At 42.4% G+C, this 21,764-nt stretch overlaps 1 protein-coding gene across 1 annotated transcript; it reads left to right on the top strand.

The window, feature by feature from the left end:
- The first annotated feature begins 1,053 nt into the window (after nt 1-1,053).
- On the top strand, nt 1,054-21,557 carry pptc7a (protein phosphatase targeting COQ7 a). The gene is made up of 6 exons (XM_062998878.1): nt 1,054-1,600; nt 4,545-4,724; nt 5,885-6,083; nt 13,180-13,303; nt 13,384-13,513; nt 19,129-21,557. Exons 1-6 carry the CDS (start codon nt 1,399-1,401, stop codon nt 19,185-19,187), a joined length of 894 nt encoding a protein of 297 aa, XP_062854948.1. The 5' UTR covers nt 1,054-1,398; the 3' UTR covers nt 19,188-21,557.
- The last annotated feature ends 207 nt before the right edge of the window (nt 21,558-21,764 follow it).

Genomic DNA, 21,764 nt, shown 5'->3' with positions numbered 1-21,764 from the left:
GGTTCATGTCATGGAGGGTCCCCACCCGCCACGCCCTGTAGTTACATCCCTCAGTCTGTTAATGTAAATGTTCGAATCAGAATATTTATTACTGGAATTACATTTACATTTTCTGTATTTAGCAGACTCTTTTTATCCAAAGCGGATTACAGTTGTGACAGTATACAATCTAAGCAATTGAGGGTTAAAAACCTTGCTCAAGGGTCCAACAGTTGCAACCAAGGCAGTGGTGGGGCTTGAACTGGCAACCTTCTGATTACTGGACTGGTACCTAAACCACTAGGCTACAGCTGCCCAGAATATTAGAATATTTATTATAGTGTCTTTTGTTGGTACTATGGGCTTTGCGTCCTCCTCTTGCACCAGTAAATACTAACACACACACACACACACACACACACACACACAAACTCAACTCAACTCAAAAAAAGCTTTATTGGCATGACAAATAAGGACATTCGTATTGCCGAAGCTCAGTTACAGATAAATAAAAAAATTAAAATAACAATAAGAACAAATATATACAAAACAGTTACAATAGGTGCAAACATATAAAATAAAATAGAATATTAATATTAATATAAACAGTGCAAAATAATAACAATTAAAAAGGTGACATTTACAATATTGAGGTAGTAAAAAAAACGTTTGTTGTGTGTGTGTTTTATTTGTTTTTATTGTTATTATTTTGCACTGTTTTTATTAATATTTTATTCTATTTTATATTTTTGCACATGTAACTGTTCTGTATATTTTTGTTCTTTCTTATTTTTATTTTTAATATTTCTCTGTAACTTGCTTTGGCAATACGAATGTCCTTGTTTGTCATGCCAATAAAGCTTCTTTTGAGTTTGAGTGTGTGTGTGTGTGTGTGTGTGTGTATGGTCACCCACTTACCCCCGAATCCCACCCCTGCCCCCCTCATGGCCGTGCTGTGACGTGTGCAGTGAGGTCACGTGACCTCTGAGCAGCGGCCGTGAAAGGTAAAGCGATCCGAGTTGCGTAAAACTGTGTGACGTCACAAGTCACAAGACTGGGGAGTTTTGCTAGAAGCGAGCGGACGGGACTGCGGGGCAAATAAAAGAACTGCGGGGCAAATAAAAGAACTGCGGAATGGAGCCAGAGCAGCAGGAGTTCACCCACCTCCGGACAGCTTTAAATCACTAAATAATACACGGACAGGTCTGTGTGAAGTGTGGACGCGGTTATATAACAATAACACGCAGGGAGGAGAAGAAATAAGAACGTAGAGAAGCATCACCGGACTGTTCTGGGCTGGATTCTGGATCGGTTCGGTTGTTCCTCCAGCTCACCGGCGGGTCGGACAGCGGCTTTGTGAGCCCACTGAGCGGGCTGAGCCCGTGTACCGGAGCCCGGACTGAAGCTGGAGCTCGGGGGATGTTGTCCGTGCTCTCATACGGAAGGTTTCTGGCCCGGGCTGTCATCGGCGGCCTTTCCCAAACAGACAGCCGCGATTACAGCCTGGTATCCGCTAGCTTTGGATATGGGAAGGATTTTAGAAAGGGGATTTTAAAGAAAGGCATGTGTTACGGCGATGATGCCTGTTTTATTGCCCGACACAGATCCGCCGATGTTTTGGGTAAGTCGTTTCAGCTCTTCGTTAGCATGTTAGCATGTTAGCTTGCACCGCAAAACATGTCGGCATGCCAACAAAGCCTTCAAAATTTCACTTCTCATCAAGTTTACCCGCCCGTCACACCGTGTCCTTTTAAAAACGCCGTTATTTAGTTATACACAGTATTTATTATTATTATTATATATAAATCGGATATTTCTGAATTAGTATTGTGTGCACTTTACAGCTTATTTAGCTTAGCTATCTACATATCACAATTCACTTCCCTGTTTTGAAACAATACAGTGTTGCGGATGGTTGTAGCTGCCCTTGCTAACATTAGCCATGTCTTAGATAGCAAAATATTTAATAATTATACAATTTTGGTTATTTGTTCCAAAATTAAAGGTGCACTGGTTAAAAAAAAAAAACACTCACCAGCCACTTTCTGTAAATGTAATTTTTTTTGTACTTTTAATTTCTTTCGGGATCAATAAACTGTCTGTCTGTCTACCTGTCTATCTTCAAAAGATCTATTTGTCTGTCTGTCTGTCTGTCTATATATCTATTTATCTATCTATCTATCTATTTATCCTTCTGTCTGTCTGTATATCTATCTGTCTATTTGCCTGTTTGTCTGTCTATCTATCTATTTGTATGTCTGTCTATCCATCTGTCCGTCTATCTGTCTGTCTATCTATATATCTGTCTGTCTGTCTATCTGTATCTGTCTATCTATCTGTCTCTGTCTGTCTGTCTATCTATCTGTATGTACAGTATCTGTCTATCTATCTCTGTCTGTCTGTCTGTCTCTGTCTTTATCTGTTTATCTATCTATCCATCTATCACTCTGTCTGTTTGTTTGTCTCTATCTATCTATCTGTCTGTCTATCTATCTGTCTGTCTCTCTATCCAACTGTCTGTCTGTCTTTATCTGTCTATCTATCTCTCTGTCTGCCTAGCTATCTGTCTGTATCTATCTGTCTGTCTATATCTATCTATCCATCCATCCATCCATCCATCTATCCATCTATCTTCTTGTACCGGGTCCAGTTACTCCAGAGGAGCCCTGCATCACAAGTTGAAAACCCTGTGCACTTAGAGACCTGACCAGACCGGCTGATAGATAGCACTGCTGAAATTTAAACCTGGTAACACGGATCTCAGCAGTAGTGGGCTATCATACTTTACCACTGCGTCACCTGAGCGCCTGGGTCTAAGACTTATTTACTGCACTTTAAAAAAATGATGTATGTCTGGACATGGCGTTACAGGTCGTATATGGGAAGTGCATATGAGAAAGGAAAAAAGTTCAACAGAGCAACAGTAGATCTGTACAGGGAACAGTTTTACTATCTAGCATGTGGAATTCAGATGATGCACTCAGAATAGTTGGAACAGCGCTTACTAAATTACTAGGACTGGCTCAATACCACTTTTTTATGTCCGATACCGATACTGCAAATTGAGTATCTGCCGATACCAATCCGATACCATCATTTCTCTCAATGCACCATGGTTAAAGTAGCTATCTATATAACAATGCTCAGACTGAAATAAATATTCTAAAGGAATAAATACAGAAGCTACATCACACTTATACAAAACTGCTGTTTTTATTTTTACTTTTACACACAGAACATTTAGCAGCATTTTGGCTTGTTTAACAGCACCGTACAAACATTTAAAATAAAATTTAAAGTGCAACTTTATCTGTATTTAACAAATAAATTATAATTTCAATATAAAATTCTAGATCTGTCAACTCTCAAGTCTACACCTTGAAGAGGCAGCGAAAAAATTATATATAATACAAATATTTTATTTATAAACAATAAAAATGAAACAATTAAATAATAAAAAAATAAAAAAATTTATCTATCTTGTCCCGGCTTGGAGATCTCTCACATTCTCAACGATTAATCCATTAGTGTTATGAAATAAAACAAACTACACTGTTTCCCGTTTAGCCACAGACAAAATCCAGCAGGGTTTAATAATTAGCGCGCTTTGGTTTTTAATAATCTATAAACGTGACAGAACTTTAACGGAAAATTTCAACCACCAAATTCTGCGTCAATTCTAATTGGTCCATCGTGTTTGATTGACATCCACATCTTCCAATTGTAGACACTTTATACGACACACCATAAAACAGTGTTTTTAGATGTGGCAGTAGTAGATGATTTTTTAAAATGCTAAAAGTTTAAGTAGATCAGTGTGTTTTCATTTCTGAATGGCCTTATTTACATTAAGTGTTATTTACATTAAGTAATATTTACATTAAGTGTTATTTACATTAAGTGTTATTTACATTAAGGAACAGTATCGGATCGGATTACACGTTTTTTTCCTTCCGATATCCGATCCAGTGATTTGGGCCAATATCGGACGGATACCAAGACAGAGTATCGGATTGGTGCCAATTACTATCAAATATTTTAACAGCAACTTGTTGCCTGCTAGTGTGAGCGCAGATTAATCATGGACATTAATCCATCTGGGTTTGTTAAAGTCGCCAAGTTGACAAAAACAAGGTAGTTTGGCATGTTTGTCCTTAAAGGCTAAATTTTATGTTGCTTGAATGCCAGTGATCTTTACTGGTGCTGTGGTGTTACATCCAAGAGTTCTGACTGAACTGTGACGTTCATAAGAATACGCAGGTTTTGCATGATTATAAATCATTATCTTTGCATTATGTAAATCTCGTGGGCAGCTAGCAGGGCTGGAATTCAAATAACAGGCTGGTAATTGCAATGACCTCCGAAATCCCTTAACAATAACTCAAGGACCTTCTCAAGTCTTTGCCTTTTTATCTTTCCAGAACCGCTTTCCTTTTTGTGTGCCAGCAATCATCACTGTACTTTCAGTCAGGGACTCGTCTGTCTGTCATCACATTTTTAGTCAAACAGTATCTGAATTATCGTATTCTTATCAGTCTTCCACTTCTTCCTATTTTCTCCCGTAGGTGTGGCCGATGGAGTGGGTGGCTGGCGGGACTATGGTGTCGATCCCTCTTTGTTTTCTGGAACCCTCATGAGGACGTGCGAAAGGCTGGTCAAGGAAGGCCGCTTTGTGCCAAGCAATCCAGTAGGAATCCTAACCACCAGCTACTATGAGCTCCTCCAGAATAAAGCACCTCTGTTAGGTGAGTGTTGGATTTCAGCCCATAGATTAATAAGTCTAATAATATTAAAAGTGTCAGTCAAATAAGCAGAAGATGATACATAATTGTTTTATTCAGGGTAGAGTTAATACAGAATTGAAGTAGGCATGCGACACTCTACTTTTGACAGGTTTGCGTAGAATTAATTGTGTTAGAGTTTATTTTGGGGAAAAAATCATGTAAAACGATTTGTAATAAAAATGCTTTCGCTCTGGCTCACCATCATGTTGCTGTAGTGTCAGTGACGTCATGGTATATACACTGATCAACCATAACATTAAAACCACCTCCTTGTTTCTACACTCACTTAGAAGCACTTTGTAGTTCTACAATTACTGACGGTAGTTTATCTGTTTCTCTACATACTTTTTTAGCCTGCTTTCACCCTGTTCTTTAATGGTCAGGACCCCCACAGGACCACCACAGAGCAGGTATTTTTTAGGTGGTGGATCATTCTCAGCACTGCAGTGACACTGACATGGTGGTGGTGTGTTAGTGTGTGTTGTGCTGGTATGAGTTTTAAAATACTGTGTCCACTCACTGTCCACACTATTAGACACTCCTACCTAAGTCAGAAACGATCGCTCATCTATTGATGCTGTTTGAGTCGGTCATCTTCAAGACCTTCATCAGTGGTCACAGGACGCTGCCCACGGGGCGTTGTTGGCTGGATATATTTGGTTGGTGGACTATTCTCAGTCCAGCAGTGACAGTGAGGTGTTTAAAAACTCCAGCAGTGCTGCTGTGTCTCATCCACTCATACCAGCACAACACACACTAACACACCACCACCAAGTCAGTGTCACTGCAGTGCTGAGAATGATCCACCACCCAAATAATACCTGCTCTGTAGTGGTCCTGTGGGGGGTCCTGACCATTGAAGAACAGCGTAAAAGGAGGCTAACAAAGCATGCAGAGAAATAGATGGACTACAGTCAGTAATTGTAGAACTACAAAGTGCATCTATATGGTAAGTGGAGCTGATAAAATGGACAGTGAGTGTAGAAACAAGGAGGTGGTTTTAATGTTATGGCTGATGGGTGTATATCCTCCTTGTTTTCTGAGACTGATATTAAGCTGTACAGATCCGTGTCATCGTGCACACAAGTTATATTTAATTAGCTGTTTTCTGTTTGCTTTAGGAAGCAGCACAGCGTGTATAGTGATGCTGGACAGACAAAGCCATCGACTCCACACGGCTAACTTGGGCGATTCAGGTTTTCTGGTTGTTCGGGGAGGAGAAGTGGTGCACAGATCTGATGAGCAGCAGCACTATTTCAACACCCCTTTCCAGCTTTCGATTGCTCCACCAGAGGCGGAGGGCTCAGTTCTTAATGACAGGTAAAGAACAGTTCTGGTTCTCCTTTAACTTCAGCTTTGTAACAGATGGAACGGAATCAAAGTTGCTTAAATAAACAGATATGACTTGCAAATCCAGCCTTTTTTACATGTCAAAAATGAAATGCCAGCATCATTTGTCTACATAGTTTCTTTGACAACAACAACGAACGCATACACTTAGCATTTTACTACTAATCAACCCTTAACAGTACACAAACATCACATAATTCCCTTCTTGATTAGACTCTCATGCTGATGTTTGGCTCATTATCTCTACTGGACCTGAATTTGATCATTGAAGGCCATGTGTCCACACGTCCCTGCTAACCGATGTAATTAGGCTACAGTACAGTAATGTCACGCTATATTGGGCAGACTGTGTGATCTGAATGCTGCCACGGGCCAATCATACTGTATCAGCTCCACTTACCATATAGAAGCACTTTGTAGTTCTACAATTACTGACTGTAGTCCATCTATTTCGCTACAAGCTTGCTTTCATGCTGTTCTTCAATGGTCAGGACCCCCACAGGACCATCACAGAGCAGGTATTATTTAGGTGGTGGATCATTCTCAGCACTGCAGTGACACTGACATGGTGGTGGTGTGTTAGTGTGTGTTGTGCTCAATGTCCACTTTATTAGACACTCCTACCTAGTTGGTTCACCTTGTAGATGTAAAGTCAGAGACGTTCGCTCATCTATTGCTGCTTTTTCAGTCGGTCATCTTCTAGACCTTCATCAGTGGTCACAGGATGCTGCCTATGAGGCGCTGTTGGCTGGATATTTTTGGTTGGTGGACTATTCTCAGTCCAGCAGTGACAGTGAGGTGTTTAAAAACTCCAGCAGCGCTGCTGTGTCTGATCCACTCATACCAGCACAACACACACTAACACACCAGCACCATGTCAGTGTCACTGCAGTGCTGAGAATGATCCACCACCTAAATAATACCTGCTCTGTGGTGGTCCTGATTATTGAAGAACAGGGTGAAAGCAGACTAAAAAAAGCTTGTAGAGAAACAGATGGACTACAGTCAGTAATTGTAGAACTACAAAGTGCTTCTATATGGTAAGTGGAGCTGATAAAATGGACAGTGAGTGTAGAAACAAGGAGGTGGTTTTAATGTTATGCCTGATCGGTGTATATCTTAACACATGCCAGTAAGCTTATAAAGGAAGTCACCTCACTTTAAATCCTTGTTCTAGCAGAACACACCGAGCCAGCCTGTGTCTAATCACTGAGGGGAATTTTAACTGAAAGGTGGGGAGACCGCGGGTGCTGAACTGCTGCCAGCAAGAATGTTCGTCCAAAGTTTTATAAGGCACAGGGGTGGACTCGATGTCCTCTGTGTATCAGCCAATCCGGTTTGTGTACAGAAGCAGTTTTTTTCCTAGTGGTGTACTTTCAACTAGCAAGTATTCTGGACCTCACACGTGTTGAAACTACAATTAGTATTCCGTTTAAAAAACGTCCTACATACTCATAGATCATTTTACTCTGATCTCTGACTTTACAGAGAAGACTGGATCTAAAAACAGCAGATCTTTTTGGAAGCATTTAGAGTTTTCCAGCATTATTATTTTCCCCATTTTATACACACAAATGGACCTGTGGACACACATCTGAAAAGTTGAAGCACATGTATCAACAACATGACTCCAAACTGCTCAACTTTAAGTACAATTCATTTGTTTATACTCTTATGTCATATTAAATCACAGTGCATCATTTAGCACACTTTGGTCACCTAGAATGACCTTCAAAATGCAACACACTGATTACCAGTTAGTCTCACTCATGAACCTGTTGCACTCAAATAGAACATGATACACTGATCAGGCATAACATTAAAACCACCTCCTTGTTTCTACACTCACTGTCCATTTTATCAGCTCCACTTACCATATAGAAGCACTTTGTAGTTCTACAATTACTGACTGTAGTCCATCTGTTACTCTGCATGCTTTGTTAGCCCCCTTTCATGCTGTTCTTCAATGATCAGAACTCTCCCAGGACCACCACAGAGCAGGTATTATTTAGGTGGTGGGTCATTCTCAGCACTGCAGTGACACTGACATGGTGGTGGTGGTGGTGTGTTAGTGTGTGTTGGGCTGGTATGAGTGATGATGGAGTTTTTATACACCTCGCTGTCACTGCTGGACTGTGAATGTAATGAGTCAAATAATCGTTTCTTTTACTTTCAACACTACTTAGCAGTCTGTACGGCTCTGTGGCAATCATCAATGCACTGTAAATAATCAAACGGGTGGCTCAGTGGGTAGCACTGTCGCCTCACCGCAATAAGGCCCTGGGTTAGATTCCCAGCAGGGGTGGTCTGGGTCCTTTCTGTGTGGAGTTTGCACGTTCTCCCCATGTGCGTGGGTTTCCTCCGAGAGCTCCGGTTTCCTCCCACATGACTGTGTTTGACATTAAACTTGGACTGATGAATCTTGTGTAACCAGTAACTACCGTTCCTGTCATTAATGTAACCAAAGTGTGTAAAACATGAAGTTAAAATCATAATATATACATATACTGATTGTGCTGGTATGAGTGGATCAGACACGGCAGCGCTGATGGAGTTTTTAAATACTGTGTCCACTCACTGTCCACTCTATTAGACACTCCTACCTAGTTGATCCACCTTGTAGATGTAAAGTCGGAGACGATCGCTCATCTATTGCTGCTGTTTGAGTCGGTCATCTTCTAGACCTTCATCAGTGGTCACAGGACGCTGCCCACGGGGCGCTGTTGGCTAGATGTTTGTGGTTGGTGAACTATTCACAGTCCAGCAGTGACAGTGAGGTGTTTAAAAACTCCAGCAGCGCCGCTGTGTCTGATCCACTCATACCAGCACAAAACACACTAACACACCACCACCATGTTAGTGTCACTGCAGTGCTGAGAATGATCCACCACCTAAATAATATCTACTCTGTGGTGGTCCTGCGGGGGTCCTGGCCATTGAAGAACAGGCTGAAAGCAGACTAAGTCTAGAAACAGATGGACTGCAGTCAGTAACTGTAAAACTACAAAGTGCTTCTGTATGGTAAGTGGAGCTGATAATATTGACAGTGAGTGTAGAAACAAGGTTACGCCTGATCGGTGTATACTGGTTTCATCCTCAGCTAGTGTTGATTCAAGACACATTATACCTGTTGTTCTGGTCCACAACTGGTTCACCAACAAGTAGTGCTGTACCTTCCACCATATTCCCCATTTCTAAATCCAGTAGACGAATTCTTTCCATTATGGTGGTGGAACACAGACCACACGAGCAAGTGGCACTACTCCAGGAAGTAGAGGTGGCATGTGATGACATTTACGCAGATGGATGCCAGAGATAGAGTCGCCATGCCAAGTATTTTTCCCCTGCTGCTTGGCCAGGGAGAACATCGCAGCAGATCTGGATGAGCTCCTCTGGCCTGTTCAGGATAAGAAGCGAGGTGCAGAGTGATTGTTTTTTTTTTTTTCAGATCGGCTGAGCACGTTGCATTGCAGTAACACTGTGCACTGATTTTCTTTGTAGTGTTTTTCTTTGTACTTAAATAGGTGAAATCCACTGAGTTCTGCCACATACTACGTAAAATAGGTGACATTTGTGTTGCATATACACTGATCAACCATAACATTAGGACCATCTTCCTAACTGACTGGTCTGCGGCTATGCAGCACCATACACAACGAACTGCGACGCACTGTGTATTCTGACCTTTCTATCAGAACCAGCATTAACTTCTTCAGCAGTCTGAGCTATAGTAGCTCGTCTGTTGGATCGGACCTCAAGGTCCAGCCTTCGCTCCCCACGTGCATCAATTAGCCTTGGCCGCCCATGACCCTGTCGCCGGTTTACCACTGTTCCTTTTTTGGACCACTTTTGTTAGATACTGACCACTGCAGACCGGGACACACCCCACAAGAGCTGCAGTTTTGGAGATGCTCTGACCCAGTCGTCTAGCCATCACATTTTGGCCCTCGTCAAACTCGCTCAAATCCTCACGCTCGTCCATTTTTCCTGCTTCTAACATCAACTTTGAGGATAAAATGTTCACTCGCTGCCAAATAACCCCCCCCCACCCCCACCCCCCCACTAACAGGTGCCGTGATGAAGAGATAATCAGTGTTATTCACTTCACCTGGCAGTGGTCATAATGTTATTGCTGATCGGTGTACATGTAGTGCTGTAAATGCTAAGGGGCGGACCGATGGCTTGGAGGGTAGCACTTTCGCCTCACAGCAAGAGGGTCCTGGGTTTGATTCCCAGGTGGAGTGGTCCGGGTCCTTACTGTGTGGAGTTTGCATGTTCTCCCCGTGTCTGCATGGGTTTCCTCCAGGAGCTCTGGTTTCCTCCCACAGTCCAAAGACGTGCAAGTTAGATGAATTGTAGACATTAAAACCACCTCCTTGTTTCTACACACACTGTCCATTTTATCAGCTTCACTTACCTTGGACTGTAGTCCATCTATTTCTCTACATAACTTTTTAACCTGCTTTCACCCTCTTCTTCAATGGTCAGGGCCACCACAGGACCATCACAGAGCAGGTATTATTTAGGTGGTGGATGATTCTCAGCACTGCAGTGACACTGACATTGGCCATGATGGTGTTTGACATTGAACTGATGAAAAACATGACTCTAAAATCATAGTAATCAATCAAACAAACCCAATATTTTACCAAATCAAGAAGGACAGGTATTTCCACACACCTTGATGCATAACATGACCTCATTAAGCAAAAACATACATGACCATCTGGATGGACGTTTTTAAATTGATCACATCAGTGTTTAATTGATGCTGTGTAAGAGATCAGCGTAAGGGTATGATTGCTGTGTGTGTTATTTTGGTGGAAGGAATCAGTTTTGAGAAGAGAGAACGTGGTTTTGAGGGCTGTGTTTCATTTTGAAAGAGATTTGTGGAGTACGTATTTACCCAATAGAGAAATTGAACCACTGTTTCAGTAAATGTTTAATTGTATACTGTAGTAAAACTGTAATAACTAAAAATCTGTCCAGGATTAAAATGTTACCAACAAATACTGTATAACTTGACATGATTTGCTGTTTGCTTTTATACTGGTGAGCCAGGAGTGATTTGTGGCCAGATGTTTTGAACAAAATCCGTAATCTGCTTTTCCTATTTATTTCATTATTTATTTTAAATTCAGGGACAGCAGGATGCTTGTGTAAGCGTGTGCCTGGTATTTGCTTGGATAGACTGGCCTTACTGAGAGACGGCCAGTGTTTTCAGAGTTAATGACCTTGCAATAGTTCAACTTGAAGCTACAGGGTGAATCTAAACATGTGCTCATACGGTGCGATGTGGAATTATAATAAGCTGTGGGGAAACATCCAGGTCAAATGATCTGATCTGATTCCTGAGCAAAGGTTCTACAGGGCATGAAAAGCATACTTGCTTCTTGATCTGTTTTTGATTGTGTTAGTTGAGGGAGGTATGTTGCTGGAGAATTCAGCTTAAAATAGGTTTTACTGGCCGCTCAGGTGGCGCAGCGCTAAAAACACACGCTTCAACCAGACTGGGATCTCGAACACATCGTATCGAATCTCAGCTCTGCCTTGCCGGCTGAAGGCTGAGCGGCCACATGAACAACGATTGGCCGGTTGTTCAGGAGGGCGGGACTAAGCCGGATATGGGTCTCTCTCTGTCAGACTGGTGCAATTACGACCTCTGCTGGCTGATTAGACGCGCCTACACGGAGATGAGGAAAGAGTTCGTGTTAGGGTGTGTCTCTCCGTACACAACGCTAGGTGGCGCCACACTCGTCAATGTGTGGGTGATAAGATGCATGCGGCTTGCTGCCCATGTGTCGGAGGGGGCGTGGGTTAGCTCCGATCTCCTCGGTCAGAGCAGGGATCGGCATAAACGGAGAGGAAGCACGATGCAATCGGGCAATCTGTGCCTCATTGAGGATTGATTTGCTCCAGGTTAGGGCTGAAACGATTCCTCGAGTAAATTGATTATTAAAATCATCGATTCAAATTTTTTGCATCGAGGCATCGTTTAATCCATACAACTATATACAGCTCACGGTGTTTCGCACGGACGACTTTCACTTTTGCACAACGCGTTTACGCTGTGGGCAGTGACGTGAAGAAGCCGAGGGCTGCGTCCGAAATCTCATACTTAAACAGGTACTTTTGCGTACAGTTTAATGAGTACTATGTATTTGGACACGCTCACCGCTTCTGCGTACTGTTCAGTGTGAACATAGCGATTTAGGACGCAGCCGAGATTTGATAGCGCGAACTGCAAAATATAGAAAGAGAGAAAATAGCGAACAGGAGACTGGACAGAGAAAACCACAGAAAGTTTGAGATCATTTTAAGCTGAAAAAACGAAAACTCAGTATAACATTTATGCATTTGTTTTCACAGTTCAAAAATGTTCTCTTTAAACTGTACTGTATGCAAGGAATAAAAATGTACAGTTTGTTTTAAGAGACACGTCTTATTTAATCTTATATGTATTTATTTTTGTTCTTTATTAAAGCAAAAGTATTTCTTATCCGATTACTCGATTAATTGCTGGAATAATCGATAGAATACTCGATTACAAGAATAATTGATAGTTGCAGCCCTACTCCAGGTGGAGGTGTTTCTATTTACCACTGTTTCTTCCTCACCGATTTGCCAGCTCTTCTGTTGGAAGGAGCCGGACTTGAACTGGTCCAGTTTTTTTTTCGTTCCTTTTTCCCTGAAGAACTGTGTTGTTGCATTGTTCTACCTACCAGCATCCTTGAAATTGGGTTTATTGTCAGTTCAGATGTGAGGCTACACCTGATGCCTCAGTGGTGAGGTGCAATCTGCCTTGTTACTGCACAGTCACAGAGTTTTTTAAAGCAGTGTTGTTAACCCATTGAGTTCATAATTATTTGGCAAAAGCTTTGTGCATAAGTACAGCAACAAATATACAAATAACTCTTATGCACAAAAACTGGATGTGTTGCGTCTTTGCCCAGTGCCGCCACCACCGGAGCCCTGATCTAAACATAAATAAGAAAATGAGACCAAAAACTAACAACACTATGCAAATTTATTATTTTAACGACTGTATGTTCTTCTGTTCTTTTAGCCCTGAAGCTGCCGACAGCTCATCATTTGATGTCCAGCTAGGAGACATCATCCTCACAGCCACAGATGGACTCTTTGACAACATGCCAGACTACATGATTCTACAAGAACTAAAAAAACTCAAGGTACTGTTGTTTTAGTTTGACGGTCACAATGTAATAGAGAAGTGAAAGTTGAGGTTTTAAAATTGCACATTCTTTTCTAGAACGCCAATTACGAGAGCATCCAGCAGACAGCCAAGAGTATTGCGGAGCAAGCCCATGTTTTAGCATACGACCCCAATTACATGTCACCGTTTGCACAGTTTGCTTGTGATAATGGATTAAACGTAAGAGGTGAGTAACAATTCACTCACTCACTTTCTTAACCACTTATCCAATAAGGGTCACGGGGGGGAATAAGGGTCACGGGGTGCTGGAGCCTATCCCAGCTTTACATCGGGGCACCAGTCCATCGCAGGGCAGACTCACACACACACACACACACACACACACACACACACACACACACACACCCATTCACCTATAGGGCAATTCAGTGTCTCCAAGTAACCTGACTGCATGTTTTTGGACCGTGGGAGGAAACCCACGCAGACACAGGGAGAACATGCAAACTCCACACAGAAAGGACCCGGCCCGCCCCACCTGGGGATCGAACCCAGGACCTTCTTGCTGTGAGGCGACAGTGCTACCCACCGAGCCACCATGCCACCCTAAGTAACAATTCTGTCAAGTTAAATCATTTAAAAAGTCATAGTGATAACAATGGCGTAATGGGAAGAGCCACAGTGCTGGTATCAGCAGAGTTCAGGGTTCAAATCCCGGGTTGGGCTCAAAAATACAGAAGGCATGGGGCAATACAGGGGGCACACATCCACCGTCCACTCTTACTGCTGTTCTAAAGCCTATATAAATACAGAGTTGCACCAGGAAGGTCATCTGGCGTAAAAACGGTGCCAAATCAAACACATGCGGCAACACCTGATAAGAGCAGCGGAAAGGAATTGTTCCTGACGTAAGTTTTATATCAGCACATGAGCTGTAACGTCCCCACTCCAACAATGTCCTTACCCACCATCTGACCTCAAACCAACCATTAAAGCATACGCTGCAGAAGTTTGGCAAAGAGAATGGGAAACGCATACCAACAACAAACTATACGAGATCCACCCTACCATAAACGCTGATAAAGCTCAGTACCCCAAGAAACGATGGGAACAATGTATATACACAAGATGCCGCGTAGGACACACCAAACTGACCCATACACACCTGCCTAAAGGAGACCAGGACCCCACTTGCCCCCTCTGTAAATCAAGAACTTCTATCCAACACATCCTCTACTCATGCCAACAAATAAACACCATCAGAACATAATCTCCCCCCCCCCCCCCCCCCCAAAAAAAAAACCCTGCTTACATTCTTGGAATCACTTGCAATTACAAACACCATATAAGTTAGACCCTCATAGTCACACAAACACTCTTAACCCACCACCTTAACGTTTACATAATCTATTAGTTAACCATGATAATAGCCATCGCAGCTGACATGGCAATACGAATTAAACAAACATATCAGCACATGTGTTCAGAAGCTAATGTACAAAACACAGGTCCAAAATCAGCACCTTAAACCTTGAATCAGTTTGTTGCTGATCACATGGGCCAGTTACATTGTTCAAGAAAGAAGCTCCTACCTTTTTGCCCATCACAGTTAAGCACATGGCAATATTAGTGTCCACGTCTCTCAGTATAATAATTCTCTATTCCGGTTTGCTTGTTTTGTAAAATCCTTTTTCATATGTGACGACCCACCATGAAGAGTTTAAGCTTTCAGGTTTGAATTGTAGTGGAAATTTGGACATACTTAATGAGAAAATACAATTAAATACAGTTCACTAGTTGTTATCGGTAGTAAACTTAGTTGTTTGGTGTCAATGTGTGAACATCTTTTGTTTTTATCTCCTATTTGCTCATTCCTTTATTTTATTTTATTGTAATTTGTATTTTAAGAGAGAGCTTTTCCTCTTAAAATACAAGCTGGTAGTGTGGCATGACTAATAATGATTTGGGTGGCACGGTGGCTCAGTGGGTAACACTGTCGCCTCACAGCAAGAAGGTCCTGGGTGTGATCCTTAGGTGGAGCGGTCCGGGTCCTTTCTGTGTGGAGTTTGCATGTTCTCCCCGTGTCTGCGTGGGTTTCCTCCGGCAGCTCCGGTTTCCTCCCACAGTCCAAAGACATGCAAGACTAAATTGTCCATGACTGTGTTTGATATAAACTTGTGAACTGATGAACCTTGTGTAATGAGTAACTACCGTTCCTGTCATGAATGTAACCAAAGTGTAAAACATGATGTTACAATCCTAATAAACGAACAAACAATAATGATTTCATTACAGTCCTTGGGTGTGTAGGGGCAGTTGTAGCCTAGTGGTTAAGGTATTGGACTTGTAATCAAAAGGTCGCTGGTTCAAGCCCCACCACTGCCAAGTGGCCACTGTTGGGCCCTTGAGCATGGCCCTTAACCCTCAAATGCTTAGAGTGTACAGGTCCTTCTCAAAAAATTAGCATATTGTGATAAAGTTCATTATTTTCCATAATGTAATGATAAAAATTAAACTTTCATATATTTTAGATTCATTGCACACCAACTGAAATATTTCAGGTCTTTTATTGTTTTAATACTGATGATTTTGGCATACAGCTCATGAAAACTCAAAATTCCTATCTCAAAAAATTAGCATATCATGAAAAGGTTCTCTAAACGAGCTATTAACCTAATCATCTGAATCAACGAATTAACTCTAAACACCTGCAAAAGATTCCTGAGGCTTTTAAAAACTCCCAGCCTGGTTCATTACTCAAAACTGCAATCATGGGTAAGACTGCCGACCTGACTGCTGTCCAGAAGGCCATCATTGACACCCTCAAGCAAGAGGGTAAGACACAGAAAGAAATTTCTGAACGAATAGGCTGTTCCCAGAGTGCTGTATCAAGGCACCTCAGTGGGAAGTCTGTGGGAAGGAAAAAGTGTGGCAGAAAACACTGCACAACGAGAAGAGGTGACCGGACCCTAAGGAAGATTGTGGAGAAGGGCCGATTCCAGACCTTGGGGGACCTGCGGAAGCAGTGGACTGAGTCTGGAGTAGAAACATCCAGAGCCACAGTGCACAGGCGTGTGCAGGAAATGGGCTACAGGTGCCGCATTCCCCAGGTCAAGCCACTTTTGAACCAGAAACAGCAGCACTGGACTGTTGCTCAGTGGTCCAAAGTACTGTTTTCGGATGAAAGCAAATTTTGCATGTCATTCGGAAATCAAGGTGCCAGAGTCTGGAGGAAGACTGGGGAGAAGGAAATGCCAAAATGCCTGAAGTCCAGTGTCAAGTACCCACAGTCAGTGATGGTCTGGGGTGCCATGTCAGCTGCTGGTGTTGGTCCACTGTGTTTTATCAAGGGCAGGGTCAATGCAGCTAGCTATCAGGAGATTTTGGAGCACTTCATGCTTCCATCTGCTGAAAAGCTTTATGGAGATGAAGATTTCATTTTTCAGCACCTGCTCACAGTGCCAAAACCACTGGTGAATGGTTTACTGACCATGGTATTACTGTGCTCAATTGGCCTGCCAACTCTCCTGACCTGAACCCCATAGAGAATCTGTGGGATATTGTGAAGAGAAAGTTGAGAGACACAAGACCCAACACTCTGGATGAGCTTAAGGCCGCTATTGAAGCATCCTGGGCCTCCATAACACCTCAGCAGTGCCACAGGCTGATTGCCTCCATGCCACGCCGCATTGAAGCAGTCATTTCTGCAAACGGATTCCCGACCAAGTATTGAGTGCATAACTGAACATAATTATTTGAAGGTTGACTTTTTTTGTATTAAAAACACTTTTCTTTTATTGGTCGGATGAAATATGCAAATTTTTTGAGATAGGAATTTTGGGTTTTCATGAGCTGTATGCCAAAATCATCAGTATTAAAACAATAAAAGACCTGAAATATTTCAGTTGGTGTGCAATGAATCTAAAATATATGAAAGTTTAATTTTTATCATTACATTATGGAAAATAATGAACTTTATCACAATATGCTAATTTTTTGAGAAGGACCTGTATACTGTCTTGTAAGTCGCTTTGGATAAAAGGCATCTGCCAAATGCTGAAAATGTAAATGTAAAATGTGTATCAGCATTTAGTGTCCTACTCATCTGATTACATTTTAAATTGGTTGTATAATGACATTAAAAATATTACAATTAAAAGTTAAAAGTTTATTTATAATGTTTCCTTTGAAGCATAGACATACTTAACACTTGGGACACCGAGGCTTGCTGCATGCCCTCACGTTCTGGTCTCTATGCACTTTCTAAAAATGCTCCTGGCGCCACATGAGAAGGGGTCATTAATTATCTTATGACCTCTTCAGCTGAAAGGTACAAAGTTATGAGACACAGGCTGACCAGCGTCAAATGCTAACATATTATATAATGCCAGCTGTCTGGAAGAGAAACTGGAGTGCGTTGCTTAAGGAACTCGTTTGATTTCGATTTTTAGACTTCATGCTGTTTCTGAAGTGCATGACGAATTGAAATCTATTAGGTTTATTGCTCATCACTCAGTGCAGCAGCTATTAAGCCAGCAGTTATTTAAAGTGGAGGAATACCTTAATAGCTGTTAGAGGTAACTGGATCCGTGGACCATGGTTTAGATTAGTCTCTAGTACATGGCATTGGAGCAGCTTATTTTTGGAAAGTGCTTACTGCATTTTTAGGGCGGCACGGTGGCTCAGTGGGTAGCACTGTCGCATGAATATGCATGTTCTCCCCGTGTCTGTGTGGGTTTCCTCCAACATTCCAAAGACAAGTGAGGTGAATTAGAGATACAAAATTGTCCATGACTGTGTTTGACATTAAACTTGAACTGATGAATCTTGTGTAATGAGTTCCTACCGTTCCTGTCATTAGGGGTCACCGACGGATCGTGATCCACATTATTGATTTGGCACAGTTTTTACGCCGGATGCCCTTCCTGACACAACCCTCCTTATTTATCCGGGCTTGGGACCGGCACTACAATGCACTGGTTTATGCATCCTAGTGGCTCAGTACCTATAGGACGATTCAGTGTCTCCATTTAACCTGAATTCATGTTTTTGGACTGTGGGAGGAAACCGGAGACCCGGAGGAAACCCACACAGACACGGGGAGAACATGCAAACTCCGAACAAAAAGAACCCGGACCGCCCCACCTGGGGATCAAACCCAGGACCTTCTTGCTGTGAGGCGACAGTGCTACCCACTTAGTTACCGTACCGTACATGTTAAAATCATAATAGGCGCCCAGGTGGCGCACCGAGATTCTGAACTCCTCGGTTCGAAAACTCGGCGTTGCCACCGGCCGGCTGGGTGCCATCTAGCGGGCATAATTGGCAGTGCCTGTAGCAGACATGTTTCTGCTAGGGTGGGATGACCGGACTATGTGGGTGGGGTCTTCAAACTCTGTGTAAGTACCCTGATTAGCAGATAGAGAGGCGCCTGTGCAGAATGCACGGGTGAAAAAAAGGGTTTTGCTAAGGGCTGGAGGAGGCATGAGCAGCAATATACCCACCTCGACTTCAATCAGGAGTCCCCCAGCAGCGGAAGTCAAATTGACTACGCTAAATTGGGAGGAAATGCATAACTAATAAAAATATTCTTAATCTAAATAAATTAATAAATAAATACTGCTTTTTTTAAACGATTGTCTATGTACGTCTATTAATATCATCAACTAAAAGCATTGTCGACCAGTTTTACCTGATGACCCAGTTTTTTTCTTCCTTTTTGCCCTGCAGTTGTTCTTGTCTCTATTACTCTCTATAGCGAGTGTATTTTCTTATATTCAGGTGTTTATACGATACTGAGTAATGTGATATTGCCATTAATAGCCTTAATACCTTTTTTTATAGGAGGAAAGCCAGACGACATCACAGTTCTGCTGTCGATCGTTGCGGAGTACACGGACTGATGTGACTTGCAACTGCTGTCTTGTTCACCACCATGGTCAGTGCCTCCTGCTGGCAGCACAGGGGTGCATTATTTCTGCTTCGGCAAGGACCAAACGTTAAACCTCTACTCCACATTTTAGCAGGATTTGTTTTACTCTTAGTTTTGACTTTTTCCTTCAGCACCGGTTGGAGGTTGGAGAGGAATCGATGGTTCATCCTGATTTGAACTCATTTTAATGACGTGGTGAGAAACCTTTCTATTGAGGTGGACTTAATGAGGGCCAGTGCATCTTACAGTGCTCTGATTCAGGGATGGTAACATATCATTACAAGCAATGATAATAACAGTGCAGGAAAAGTTGGTTTAATTGTCAGTCCAACAGAATCAAGATCTTTAGAATTTGATGTTTGATGGGAGATTAAAACATTAGCACATGGAAAGACCTGCGCAAAAGGTACAGACTCTTCAAAGCAGGAAGGTTGGAGGGGTAAACGTCAAGCAGATGTTTGAAATTGTAGAAATTGAACAATCGTGTCAATACTGTCTGATTTTATGAGGTCAGGGCTGTAAATGTTAATGCCACAAACATGGCACACCCAAGTGTGACACATCCAGGAATTGTCTAATAATAATAAACCACAAACCAGATTTCTATCCTATTAGAAATAATGTTTAACTCAGTCTTTTTTAAATCACCTACTCTCTGTCCTAATCTAAATGTAATAAATGTGCTCACTGATCAGAAGTTATAGTTAATAGTAGGTGAAGATCACACTGTTTTCACCTCCCAAAAACAATCACCTGAAATGAAATGATTCGTTTGGATGTTTAATATGAGCCCATCGTATAGAGCTGTATTAATGCTCAATAACACATGAATGTAACCTCTATTTCCTCGGCTGCTCCCGTTAGGGGTCGCCGGCGGATCGAGATCAGCATTATTGATTCGGCACAGTTTTTACGCCGGATGCCCTTCCTGACACGACGCTCCCTATTTATCCGGGCTTGGGACCGGCACTACGATGCACTGGTTTATGCATCCTAGCGGCTCGGTACCTATAGGACAATTCAGTGTCTCCAATTAGCCTGGCTGCATGTTTTTGTACTGTGGGAGGAAACCGGAGCACCTGGAGGAAACCCCAAACAGACACGGGGAGAACATGCAAACTCCGAACAGAAAAGAACCCGGACCGTCCCACCTGAGGATCGAAGCCAGGACCTTCTTGCTGTGAGGTGACGGTGCTACCCACTTAGCCACCGTGCCGCCCCGTCATGAATGTAACCAACATGACGTTAAAATCATAATAGGCGCCCAGGTGGCGCACCAAGATTCTGAACTCCTCGGTCGAAAACTCGCCGTTGCCACCGGTCAGCTGGGCGCCATTTAGCGGGCATAATTGGCACGTTTCTGCTAAGGCGGGATGACCGGACTATGTGGGTCTTCAAATGCCATGTTTGTGGCATTCAAATGTAATAAATGTGCACTCATCAGACGTTATAGTTAATAGTAGGTGAACATCACACTGTTTTCACTTCCCAAAAACAATCACCTGAAATGAAATGATTCGTTTGGATGTTTAACATGAGCCCATCGTATAGAGCTGTATTAATGCTCAATAACACATTTAAAGATCCAGGGAAAAGGGATTTTGCACAACAAATTAAAAGAGATTTTGTATTGCGTATATTTAAATGTTTTGGTTTACCTGTGACGTTTTTAAAATGTTCATTTCATGTCAATTATATCAATTTCTTTAACCTTGTCAGGGTTGCAGTGGGCCCAGTTCCCACAGGAAACGCTGAGCGCATGGCAGGAATACCCTGTACAGGGCGCCAATCCGTGGCAGGGCTTCGGCCATCCCTTCCCTCCCACCTCAGACATCATGTCAATTTAGAAGCCCAGCCACCCGATAGCACCGCTGAGGTTCGTACCCAGACCTCGGTGGTGGTGGGCTAGCGTAATACACCCATGTGCCACCCGAATGCCCCTTATTGAAAGAATTAAAACAGTTATAATGTTAGAATGATCGCAACAGTTAGGAAAACACATGTTCACTTCAGGTGTTCACGTGGCTCTGTATGTGCGTGAGTGGATTCGAGTTGGACGGATGAACTGGGATGTTCAACCTTGCTGTATATTTATGTATGATGTATGATGTATGCATTTGACGAGTCTAGGCTATTACATGTCAGATACTGGATATGAAAATAACCTATATTTGATAAGTGGTAACGTCCTGTGATCATGTTTTTTGCTAGGCTTTTTTTTGTAAACTTAATTTCAAATATCCCTTGATGTGTATACTGTTAACGCACAAGGCTAATGTTAGCATCTATGAATGCTTCAAATGGATGTCATGTGTCATGTAATAAAGGTCTATTTTTTTAACATGTGGAATAAATGTAGTTTTCTTTCATTAACATGTTTTACCGCCGCTTTATTCTGGTCAGGGTCACACCGGGTACAGTTTTCCTGGAATCACTGAATGCAGGGCAGTCGTAGCCTAGCGGTTAAGGTACTAAACTTGTAATCGAAAGGTCACTGGTTCAAGCCCCACCACTGCCAGGTTACCACTGTTGGGCCCTTAAGCAAAGC

This window comes from Trichomycterus rosablanca, chromosome 7 (genome assembly GCF_030014385.1).
Source record: "Trichomycterus rosablanca isolate fTriRos1 chromosome 7, fTriRos1.hap1, whole genome shotgun sequence".
NCBI classification, from domain to species: Eukaryota; Metazoa; Chordata; class Actinopteri; order Siluriformes; family Trichomycteridae; genus Trichomycterus; species Trichomycterus rosablanca.
This window is presented reverse-complemented; position numbering and strand designations above follow the sequence as displayed.